This window comes from Marmota marmota, unplaced genomic scaffold (assembly GCF_001458135.2).
Source record: "Marmota marmota marmota unplaced genomic scaffold, marMar, whole genome shotgun sequence".
NCBI classification, from domain to species: domain Eukaryota; kingdom Metazoa; phylum Chordata; class Mammalia; order Rodentia; family Sciuridae; genus Marmota; species Marmota marmota.
The window spans coordinates 4873519-4886670 of record NW_025999969.1 but is presented as its reverse complement, the minus strand read 5'-3'; the positions used below and the strand labels follow the sequence as shown (position 1 = coordinate 4886670).

General features: G+C 37.4%; 1 protein-coding gene across 12 annotated transcripts in view; it reads right to left on the bottom strand.

Moving 5' to 3' along the window:
- Positions 1-13152, bottom strand: part of LOC107154372 (LIM domain containing preferred translocation partner in lipoma) — a 608084-nt gene that overhangs the window by 155155 nt on the left and 439777 nt on the right. For all 12 annotated transcript variants that reach the window (XM_015499986.2, XM_048804054.1, XM_048804052.1 and 9 more), the window contains one exon: positions 12450-12576. In XM_015499986.2, coding sequence (XP_015355472.1) covers positions 12450-12576 — 127 coding nt within the window. The remainder of the gene's footprint in view (positions 1-12449; positions 12577-13152) is intronic.

Here is a 13152-nt window from a genome sequence, read left to right as displayed (position 1 = left end):
TGAATGAACACTTTAAATTTAAAAAGTATTTAATCCAATATTTTTCAGGGAATAAAGCAATTACTATTTAAGCCACAAAACCAAATTATGTATATTATTGACATGTATGAAGACTAAAGTAGATTTAAAAATTAATTGATTTAAAAAATATCTAGCAAATAATAGTATGGGTAGTTTTTATACATTGTAAGAATTATGAAAGTGCCTTTGAGGACTGAAGAATGGGGAGCTCTCAAGCTAAATGACTTCTAGGTGCCTCTAACTTTGTCATGATTATAAGGCTGGACAGGAGAGTAAGGGAAACTCAATAGAGGTTAAAAGCTCATTTCCATCACTCATGACCAAGGCATCTTCTTCTTCAGCAAGTTACCCCTGTGCAGTGTTGCTGTAATCTCTTACTGAATTTTAACAAATGATGTTTATTGCCATGTAGGAGTGGGGTCAGGTCCAGAACTCATACAAAGTGAAGGATGACAGAGAATCAAATGAGGACTGAGAACAGAGCCATGCAGTACTGCAGTGAATCTGAAATTTAAGGCAGCATGACACAAGTCAGAATCACGATCAGGGGGAGAATCGGGATACAATCGTTAACTGGGAGCAGCTTCTGGGAATTCCTGTTTTAGGGGCTTTGGCTTTGGTTTGCTTGTTTTTCTTTCAAAGCATTGAACTATCTTTTTGGGAACAGAACTATAGGCAGTGTGCAACTACTCTGTCTTTATGTTGTAGGATTCAGATGGGAACCCTTTAGCATTTCCCACTGCACAGGTCAGCCAGTGCTGTGGCAGAATCCCCTAAAGCTGGATGGAGAGGAATGAATTTTTCTAGCACCAATTGTGAAATTTGTTCCGCATCAAAGCCCTTGGCACTAAAGGACTTAAAAAATGGCTTCGCTCCTTGGCCACTGCGCTACTTCATGTCCATCATCTCCCAAAGTACACACTACAATGATTGGTGTATAGTAGGCACTCAGTAAATATTTGTAGATGAATGAATCTGCTCAATTAAAAGTACAACAGATGCCTACCAAGTAGAACTCCACAGATGTTCAAACAATGGCTTTGCTGACAGTCAATTAATTATGCCTCTGACAATTCTAATGTCACTTCAAAGTCTGGAAGGAGATAATCATCTGTGTGCTTTAGAGAAAGTGCAGGTTGTGGGAAGGAAGGGTGGTTTGGAGGGGAAAGTGCAGGTTGTGGGAAGGAAGGGCGGTTTGGAGGGGAAAAGGGTTAAGTTCTCGGTTAAGTGCATTAAGATCAGAAAATGCATAATTAGCACTTGTAGGCTCAGGTCTCAGCTCTGTCCACGTCTCAGTACATAATCCTACACAACACACTAACTGAAACCTTTTTACCTTATGCAATGCATGCACCACCAGTGCTTTCTCTCCCAGAATTTCAAATTTGTTTCCACAGTTAACAATCAATGAATGTTCAATTATGCAGTAGGAGTCTCATTTCTTCTTTTGTTTTCTTTAAAAAAAAAAAAAAAAACCAAAAAACTCTTTTCTGATTGTTTTAGTTGTAGATGGACACAATACTTTTATTTTACTTTGATGTGGTGCTAAGGATCGAACCCAGTGACTTTCATATGAGAGGCGAGCACTCTACCACTGAGCCATAACCCCAGCCTCATTTCAACTTTCCATTCTTCTGATTAAGACATGGTGATCAAATGTAACTGGATGAGTGGATAGCTACTGTTTGTATCAAGACTGTATAAAACACCATATATGGGAGTTGTGGGTGGTGGTTCATGGCCTAGAAGGGGTCAAATTCAAGTGGGTGACCTTTCAGGACTGGTTGCTATGGACAACTCACATAAACATGGGGAGAAAAAGTGTTTCTTTTAGTGTGATACCCTGTTCATTTGACCCCCTTCTATTAGAATTGGAGAAAACTGCATCATTAAGAGACTGTCTTGGGAATCAAGATTTACAAACCAAATTCAGAGTAGGGAAAAATGTGATCTAGTACTTAAAAAATAAAGTCTCAATCATGTAACCACTCCATCTACCAAATCAATCCCTAAATTTTTTTGAAGGCACATGCAAAAAGAGATCTAATCCAAGGGTGTTAATCTAATTTTAACTTAAGTTCAATGAATGTAGCAATCATATTCTATTCTGCTGTATATAGATTCTCCAATGCTCCCTTAAGTGATTAAAAACTAGAAGGAAGATTGCCTAGCATATATAAAGCTCTGGGTTCAATCGCCATCGAGAGAGAGAGAGAGAGAGAGAGAGAGAGAGATACACCCAGGGTTTTCATGAGTCTGTCACTAACTAGTAACTTATGATCCTTTAAAACTTATTTTCATCTTCTCAGGGGTTTTTCCTAGTCTCTAAGATCCCCACCAGCTCTAACAGTTTATGATCTATAAAGTGATACATAAATTCCTGTTAAATAAATGAAGTACTTCCTCTCTGCATTTTAGTATATACCACATCCTGTCACAAGAAATGGGAATGCCTGCTCACGATTTTCATGTAGTAGTTCATGAATCCATTAGCCCTATGAAACGTCCTGTGTGGCCAGGTATTGTTCAAGGAACAGGGATGGGGATACTACAGAGAACTAAAATAACTGCTTCTCTTCTTGAGGCTTGCATTCTAGTAGAGAAGATGGTAAGTATTAAAAGTATATACACTTGATAGAGACTGTGAGAAAAATGATATTGGAATCTCTGTTTTATTTGTATTTGAAAATTATGGAGTTTGGGGAAATAGATATACATAGGCACTAACAAGTTATTGATATTCTTTTATTACTTTAAGGGCAATGTGTTCTTACCCAAGTTTGAATAAAGTGTATTCAGGTCTGAATCTACAAAAATAACAGACCCAGCCCACTTCTTCACCTTTGTAAATAGCCCTCTCATCCTCTTTCTACCATCAGACTAATTTCTATTCTTTATTCAGAAAGAAAATTATAGCTGTAGTTTTCAAAATACTCCCACAGGTATATGACCTTGAATGACTCATTTGGGCTTTAATTTTCTGGAAAATAAAAAGTTATCTGAGATAACTTTTAAATTCTTCTTTACTACTAAAGTCTAGGATCCCATCAATGCTTAAAAACATACTAGCCAAATTAATTAAAAATTTACGTGTGCTAGGATGGAGTACATAAAATGGTTAGGATTATTATTTATTTAGTGCTGTAAACATATACTACTCTAAGCAAACATTTTACCAGAAGTGACCACCGCAAAAGGAAATATACCTACCATATCTCATTAACTACAAAACATTCTATTCCTATGACCGACAGATACCTTGAAAAGCTGGAGAGAAACAAAACCAGGAAACCCACGTTCCCCCCTCCCCAAATCAATACAACCTTTTCTTTAAACCACTCATTTTCTAATTTTTCTTCCATTGTGGCTTTGGGGGTTTTAATTAATTAGGTCATTTATCTGTGAAAACACGATTCTTAAGGCCTCAGATTCAATCTGTACCGAAGACAGCTCCCCACCTGGAGTCATTTCCCAGTTTGTAATTGACAGAAACACGTTGGAAATCATTTTCTTGTCCCATAACAATAAAAACAATGAAGTACAAATTACTTAGCACCTCTCAGTTAAGACCCTCCAAGCACTTTTCAAAGCAATCACATTGTTCCTTGTACAAAATAAAACACTAAAATACAGAGTATGTTAACTGATCTATCTTAAGGTCTATGATCGATCTGGCAACATGATGGAGAGAGATCAGAATTTGAAGTCAGTAGGCCTGGGATGCAGTACAATTCTGCTACTTACTGGCTCTATGACATGTGGGGGAAGTGGGGGTTCCTGGGGAGTAGAGAGCCTCTTAATCACTCAGAACTTGGGTCTCTTCATATGCCAAATGGGGATAAATATACTGTCTGCTTGTTTTGAAGGGCTGCCATCTAGCTCAAATGACATGAAAAACATAAAAGAACTTTGAAAGCATCATATGTTAGCTCTAACAATGACAATTGGGATATGGGGGATAGGACTAAAAATTAGATATAGGGGCTGACTCCCAAGCCACTTAGATGCCTAAGTCACAGAATATCAGAGTTACACAGTAGCTGTGAAATATAATCTTATCATCCATTGGTTGTTTCAGTACCTTTCACTATCTTCACCAAGAAAGGGTTATTGGGTTTTGGCCCAGATTTTTCCAAGGACTTTGTTTTGTCTATTTAAAAAAAAAAAAAAAAAAAAAGTCCTTTCACTATTCTGAATGGAAATTTTCCAACTCCCTCTCCCATGCCTACGTTGCTAATTTTAGAACCACAAATATTAAGTCAAATTCCTTTTACATATGGCAGTCTTCCAATAATAATCAAGCAGGGCTTGAAGCTTCCTCCTTTTTTAAATATCTTCAACTGTACCTCAAACGATAGCTCCTCATTTCAGTATCTTTGTCAAAGTGTTCTAGACATACACACTTGTCAACTATTTTCCAACTAGTATAGGGAGGAAATGCACTATTGTCCCTTTTGTTATGGAAAGTCTGTTTCTATTCATGAATGTCCTTTGAGCTTCCATTTTCATTTCCATTAAGAAAATAACTTGCACCAAGTATGGTGAGTTGGGATTTCCATTAAAGTAATGATAGCACATTCCTATTCACTCCTTTCTTCTCTTGAGCCTTTGGCATGTGTCAATGTCCCTGATGCCTCCTATCTCCTTCTTCCATCCAGCTGCCCTCTGGAAGATTCAAATCTAGCTCTACTAGAACAATCTCCTGGCTTTATGCAAAAAAAAAAAAAAAAATCTCAATATTCCCCACTAACAATGCTCAGAAATAAACAAATTCTCTTAGATAAATGCCAAGTTCTGTGAAGAGAATTTACCTAGTGCTGCTCTGAAAGCATAGTGATTCTTCAAATAGCTCACTAAACAATTTTAAGAATCACACACTTCATTTTTTTTACAAGAAGGAACAAGACAACACCATATAAACAATGCCAAGATAATTATGGTTTCATGCTTAAAAATATGCTGTCAGATATTTTCAGTCCATCCTCAGATTATTATAACATCCACTTCCAGAGACACTGTATTCCAACAGTGTTGTTTTCAGCCTTGGGTTTCACAAACCTAGTTTAGTCTCAGCCAGAATACTGCTAATGAAAATCATGCCATGGTCACGGGCATATTCATATGGGAGCTTTTACATACAAACATGCTTCTCCTTAAAGATGAATGAAAGCACAGAAGTTAGAAGCTCTGTGTCAACAGGGAAAACTCGGGTAATTTTAAAGAGATGTCTCAAGGTTAGTGAGAGATGATCACAGCTTTCCTTATATTTTCCCCTCAAAACCTCCTGGAAAAGATAAGCTTCAGAGCTGGCAACTAGCAATGTAGGCTTCCCTATTTTCTAGCAGTGATACCCATTCATTTTAATAGCTAATTAAAAAATTCTCCCTCTCCTCTTTTAAATTCTAAACTTGCCCTAAATTATAACAAGTTATAGTTCATTACCACTCGTTCATTCTAAGCATCTATCACTAGAATTGAGAATCTCTTCAAGTATAAACATAGTTTTCTAGTTTTCCAAGAAAATAGATTGAACCAAGATGTAAGCACTTGAGCCAAGTCCTGTGGCTTAGCTACAAATCAGCTGGACTAAAGGCCCAGTGCCTGGTTCACTCAATTAGAGAAGAGTTTTCCCCTACCTCCAACTTCCTTCTGTGTTTCCTCCCTGCCCACTATAGGGCAGAGTTTAGAGCCCCGCTTATTGACACCCTTGTCAATGTAAAGAAATCTAGAAAACCAAAACAAATATCTGAGTAGATAGTAAATGTGAGCAACATAGAGACTTTATCTTTCCTTGGAAGACAGGACTCAACTAATTGCTCTACCATGGTTCACCCTCTGTCGCATTTACCTAATGATATAGTAGATAATGTTCCCAATTTATAATGAAGATGTACAGGGAATGACATGGAAACACTAAAACTAGCACCGTTTCAAATCACTTAAATATAGACCCTGCTGAGATGCACTTGAGGGTTCTTGCTTGTGATATTTTAATAAGCTCTGATTTGACAAAAAAGAATGACTTATGATTCTCAGTGATTTGCCTTTCCCCAGTCAACTACAGTGAGCTAACAAGGCTGATGAGGTAGCTTTGTAGGTGCTATCTAAGGTACATATCTAAGGTACATATCAGAGGTATGGCAAAAAGCCTGTTAAGTGTGCTCTCATGTAATTCGGGATGTTAAAGACAGGTGAAATAATCATCGGAGCCATTGAAGTCCAGAATACAAAACATAGCCTAGGGTATAAGTGGTCCTTTTGACTCTCCCTTGAAGAAAGAAAAGGAGGATATGATATCCAAAGAGTCATTTGTGGATGGTTTGAGCTGACAGCTTTAGCCTTCCTATAATGGTAAAGAATCAGAATGAAAAAGAAATCATAAGTGTGTTCAAATCTTGAAATCATCAGCTACCTAACCTTGAACAATTCATTGAGCCTCCCTGAATCTCTGTTTCCTCATCAGCAAAATGAATTGCTAGATCTGTTAATCATATAGCAGCTGGGACTGGGCTTTTAATCGGTGGAGTTTTAGGTAAATACCAGCCAGTGTCGTCACCCTGCCATGATCCTCATCTGCCAAGAACAGGAACACATGTGTCTGGTAAGGAAATAGATATATGGAAAAGGGGATTTTAAAGACTCACTGTAGTCATTAAGAAAGCAAGTTTAGAAGATCGTAGGAATGTCACTCTATCCACACAAGGATTAATTCTTAAGATAATTAATATGTGACAGGTTTCAATACATTTTTGGGGAAGAGGAGTGTCCTTGTAAGTCCATGCTTACAGCATCTTGGGTTTTAACTTGAGGTGAGTCCACTTTCTTCACATTTATCTCTACCTCTCTCTACATATCCCTTTCTATCTCTATTTCAAAGTTGGTTGTAGACATAATGACTGACACTCTACCCTATACTACAACACAAAACTCCTAAAAACAAGGATATTTTCTTACATAACTGCAATATACTTTTCATTACGCACTCAAGAAATAAAAATTGATGTGTTTTCCAACATACAGTTTATATTAAAAATCCTCTAACTTTGCCCCAAATCCTTTATAGGTTTTTGTTGTTGTTGTTCATACAGAATCCATCAAAGACTCATGCTTGCATTTAAGCGGCATGTTTCTTTGGTCTCTTTTTATCTAGAACAGTCTTTGTCTACATTGACAACTTTATTTTTTTTTCATTGTAGATGGACATGATAGCTTTATTGTATTTATTCAATGTGGTACTGAGGATCAAACCCAGTGCCTCACACATGCTAGGCAAGCACTCCACTGCTGAGCTACAGCCCCAGCCCATACAGACAACTTTGAAGAACTCATGATAGTTTTCTTAAGCAATGTCCCATTGTCTGAGTTTTTAACATGTCCTAATGGCTGGATGGCAGTTTCATACTTCAGCTAGACAACTACACAGGTGATGTGTATGGCACATGGCACTCTGCCCCATACGGGTGATGCTAACTTTCATCACTTGGATTTAGATAGTTTCCAGTAGCCCTCTCTACTGTAAAGGTACCTTTTCTCTTATGTACTTAAATCATCTGTGAGGTGATTTTTTGAAACCCCTCCCAATTCTATTAATCATACCATAATTATAATATTCTTCAAATACAAGTAAAAATGATTACAAGTAATAAGAGGCTCACTAAGGAAAAAATAGCAATATATTTATGAATCATGCCACTTACAGGGGAAAAAAACCGGTGCCACAGAAAGTAAGAGACATGACCAGAGGGAGCCTTCTTTACTGACACCACTTATAAGTAATTCCCACTGACTCCCTGAAGCAGCTAGTGTAGATAGAGATAGATCTAGCTACTATATAGTAGTCTAGCTAGAGATCTTTGACCTGAAAGCACACGATAAGCTTCAACAAATCAGCTCCTGTTTCAATGAAAACTCCAGTATTAAATAAAAATGATGGATTAAAAAAAATAGGCAATGGGACTTGGTTGGGGTTGGGTATGGTATTGAGAGGGAGAAGTTTTTTTTTTTTTTTTTTTTTTAAAGGGTGGTACTTGGTTGGCAGTGCTATTTTCAGCCCCAAATAGGCCTAATGTGAAATTCAGATAGAGAGCAAAGGAGGAGTTTATCCATGTCTGTTGGGTCAAGCCCTCCTGGCCCAAATACAATGCTAAGTAATCTTCCTTCTCTTGTCTTCAGACAGATGTATCAGACATAGAGAACATCTCTTCCATCCTCATGTGGCACCTAAGTCACACTCAACACAGAGCTGACATCCACACTGAAATCCCATCTTTGTGAGTCTTTCCCACCTGTCCCAGGAGCCTGTGAGCCCCCTGAGGGAACAGCTTTGCATGTGTGTTGCACTATGGCCTAGCAAAGCGGCAGACACAGAGACATTTCATGGGAAGCATTTAAAAAGTGGAACAGTAAATAATGGTTCTGCGAAAATGTCCTTTGCCTCTGGACTTTAAGTTGCCAGTAAAAGGTACAGTGGTATTCCACTCAGGCACTCTGGCTGGGAGTCCATGGTCTTAACCACTACGGATGGGACAGACCCCCTGGTATGCATCTCAGCAATATGCAACGACTTGTTACAGACTGTAAAGTCCTTAGCCTTCAGCCAGGGTTTGAAAGCCTTTTACAGATAGGTCCTGATCTATTTCACCAATGTTTTCCCACAAAATTTGCTACTTCCCACATGGGCACTTCACTCCAGTGGTTTTCTTCCTTGGTATGTTAAAATTCCCCTTATCAAAAATGACTTCATTTCTCTCCTATCTTCCTATTTTCTAGCTTAATTCTAAAGACTAGCTTGATTTTAAAGACTGACTCAGAGGCTAACAACTTCATGAACACCTTTCCACTCCTGCTTCTGGATGTTTCCTCTTCTTTTTCTGAATCCTCCAACAACATTGGCTGCATTTTAATTGAATCAACTGTCATTTTCTGTCTTATATTATAATAAAACACCACAACTCTACACAGATCCTACTAGGCTCTAAGTACTTTTTTTTTAATTTTTAAATTTTTTTCCACTTTTTTTTTGTTGTTGGTGCACTAGTTCATAATGATGGGATTTGTTGTTGTTCATACATGCGTACAATAGAACAATATAATTTGGCCAACATCACTCTCAATACTTCCCCTTTCCTTTTCCCACCTCCCACCTCTTGGTCCCTTTTCAGCTACTTATCTCCCTTTGATTTTTATGCGATCAACACCTGCCTTTCTTTTCCTTTTTTCTTTTTAGTTTCTAAATGTGAGAGAAAGCATATTACCCTTGGTCTACTGAGTCTGACTTACTTCACTTAACATGATGATCTCTAGGTTCCATTCATTTTCCTGCAAATGACATATTTTTTTTTTCTTCTTGGCTGAGAGAAATTCTATTGTGTATATATACCACCTTTCCTTCATCCATTCATCTGTTGATGGACACCTAGGCTGGCTCCATAGTTTGACTATTGTGAATTGTCTAAGCACATTTTAAAGGTTAAGACTCATACAGCATTACCCAGGAGGGTGTATGCCTTTGGATGTTTTCCACAAAAGTACATTCTCCTTCATCAATCCTGACTCAAATTATATTTTGTTTATTTTGTGTTCTCAGAAGAGAGTATCTATCCCTTATTTACCATCTTCTGAAGCTAGGCTCCTTATAAACCTTTTTCTTTTTTGGTACTAGGGACTGAACCCATGGGTGCTTAACCACTGAGCAATATCCCCACCCCTTTTTTATTTTTTATTTTGAGACAGGGTATCACTAAGCTGCTTAGGGCCTCCATAAATTGCTGAGGCAGGCTCTGAACTTGTGATCCTCCTGCCTCAGCTTCCTGAGTCACATGCACCATGGCATCTGGCTTCATAAACTCTTTTTTAAATGTGCAGCTTGGCTAACTCTCCCCTTCTCCTACACTGTGGTATTTAAAGATGTAGGCCTTGAGCCTGGATTCTAATACAGTCCTGCTGCAACTATTAGCTGCAAAATGCTTAATATTTCTGCACCTTAATTTTCTAATCTGGAAATGATAACAGCATCTACTTTCAGGGTTGTTTTTCTGTAAGGATGAAATAAAGTTAATTTCTGTGAAGTACATAAAATAGTGCTGCTATATCATAAACACTCAATAAAAGTTAGCCATCTTCCTTTTTTAAAAAATTTCCCTCATGGTTAGTAATCTCCATTTGGCAATGATTATTTACCAGTTAGTGACACATGTTCTACTGTTGCTAAGAACTTAAATTTAAATCAAGTATTATTGATGGGTTTTTAAAGGGCATATCTTATTTTCTTAAATAAACTGCAAGCCTCAAGAGCATTGGAGAACTTTGACTACTGAGCATATTCTACATGCCAAGAACGTGGCTAAATGCTTTCTATAAATATTTCATTCATTACTCACAATAACAGTATAAGATAGATATTATTTCCATATTATAGATAAAACAAAAATAAATGTTTAGAGAGTAAATAATTTGCTCAAGTTTTCTAAACTAGTACATAGTAGAGCTATGACAGTTCCTGAACACAGAGGTAGTAATTTTTATCTGTTACCCAGAATGTTCAACAAGTCTTCATTAATACAGTCACTGTCCATTTTCTTCATTGTATTTATTTCGTTGCTATATTTGAAGCATATACACTTGGAAATCAGTTTTTCATTTTTAATCTATTCAAATTCAGAGACCTTATTTTTCATTTTTAACATGCTTTGCTTTTTTAAAAGTTTATATACCTTCCTCCCACTGTAATGACAAGAGCATGATAGACTTTTAGTATATTTTCATATAACTAGAGACCTCCTTTGGCTTTTTGTTGTGCTTTACTCTTATCCATGCATTTGTGCCAATCTCCATCAACTAATGTTCATCTTTATTGCTATGCTTCTTTGGATTCATAACTGATTCTCTAGTGAATTTACTAGTTTTGAAAGAAAAGCTAGAGAATATTTGCTGTACATGTTTGATTTACCAAGGTGGGAAATGGGGCTCCGGCAGATGAGGGGAAGGCTCATAGTGCTTAGCCAGCCGTGGGCACAGAGGGACTAGAAGTAGACTTCTGTATTCCCAATCATGTGCTCTTCGGCTAAGCTACACTGCCACCTGCATATAAATAAAGGCCATGTTTTTCACATCCCAGTTCCTCCCACTCCATTCACTATGCGGCTTTGGGCCAGTGCCCTTAGTTTACCTTTAATTACATATTCCCAAATAGGAAGCAAGGGGGAAGACAGGAAAATAGGAAATATTTGAAGAAGCAAAAGCCCTGTGCAATTTTCCCACCTTTGAGCCTTTACTCAAATTGCACCCTAAATGGTCTTTCTCCACATGTCCTTAAAACAACTACTCAAAAAGTGGTCCTCAGACCACTAAGAAATGTTTGTCATCCTGGGGTGAGACAAGCGAAGAAACAGAGAATGAGTGTCTAAAACCTCCTATAACAGCTTGCGTAATTTTTTTTAATCTCTCAAATTTAATAAAATTTGGTTTTTCACACTGTATTTTTTGGTATTTTATATTTTTAATTTATTTTCCTAGTAATTAATTTTAATTATATGCTGCAAAAACATTGGTCTCCAATAGATGAGAAGGAAAACAGTCTTTACCGTAGAAAATTTGAGAGACATTGGTTTGAAAGGTCCAGGTTTAAGTGCCACCAATTTTTTTATAAAACATTCTTGATGTTCCTGATTGAGCTTTTAAAATTTGTAACATCTGACCTTAGCCTTCTTATGGCTATTACCACTTCTTAACTAGACTAGTAATTATCTGCGTGTTTGTCTTAATGCTTTTGAACCATTACAACCACTCTGACAAATTATGTGTCCATGGTACCTTGTAATTGGCATATAATTCATAATTTTGTATTCTACTAATGGACTGGAAGAATTAACTATTCTTAGTTATTTGCAGTTTTAAGGAAGGAGGAAGTTAAAAATACAAAGGGAACATCGTCACCTAAATTTGGACAAGGAAAAGATTTGAGAGTATGGAGTTGAGATCACAGTTCCATATTCTATACATGACTCTTAGAACAGTGAGAAACTTGAATGTACACAGAAATCTGATTTGTTTTCCCTAATGGATAGCTAACAAATGGTCAAAAGTTAAATCTTAAAAATCATATTTACGGGCTATGGATGTAGCTCAATGGTAGAGTGCTTGTCTAGCATGCACAAGACTCTGAGTTAGATTCCTAGCACTGGCTTCAATAAAGAAATAAAGTGTGTCTCAAGAAACTGAGAACCAAGGCAATTATAGTTCAAATTAAGTAGTTTCCCATTTATGATAGTATCTAACACAATCCTCACAATTACTCAGTGATGTGTGCGTACACATCAACTCTCATGTATCCAGACTCAAATACTTTATCAGCAGAGATGATGACACTATTTAGTAAGAAAAGTGGAATAGGACATTTACTTTAGAAGTCAGCGCTAAACCCCACTCACCAAAGTATTCATCCGCAGGTGGATTTTCCATGTCATACAGCATCTTTTTGGTTAGGTGCTCGAGCTCATCTTCTGGGCGGAATGAAGGAGGCATAGATGGAGGCCCCATAGGCCCTGTGTGTCCACTCTGAAAGGCGGAAAGGATACAGCCCCTTTAGGTGAAGTCTAGAATCAACCAAGGTAATTAGCTTGAACAAGAGATGAGTGTGTGCACTGGGGAGGAAAACCACTAGCTTTGCTTGTTTGGAGACTTAGGACATTAATTATTTGTGTGATGTCTAAGTAAGACATTCTTATTCAACATATGTGAGAATGTTCACTGTTTATGGCCTTTTCTCTATAATAATTTTCCATTTTTTGAAATGTATAGAGAAATCTTTGATGTTGGGCCCAACATTACCCTGGAGTTTTATTTCACTGTCGGAATATTTGGATTGGAGACTGGAAAGATGTAAAGAAACTCTGGCCTGCATCAGGTAACAAAAAAATACAACTGGGTGATCTGAAGAATCATATCAATTTCCTCATTGTGAGATAGGAAATTGAGTCCCCAAAAGAACAAGACAGGGCTATTTATGGTAACATCAGCACAAGGGACCATCCCCCAGACTCACTCTTTGACTTGATAAACATTAATGGCAGATCTAGGCATCCTCTGAAATGCAAATATTACTTGCCCAATACAGTTAGTATGCGGGCTACT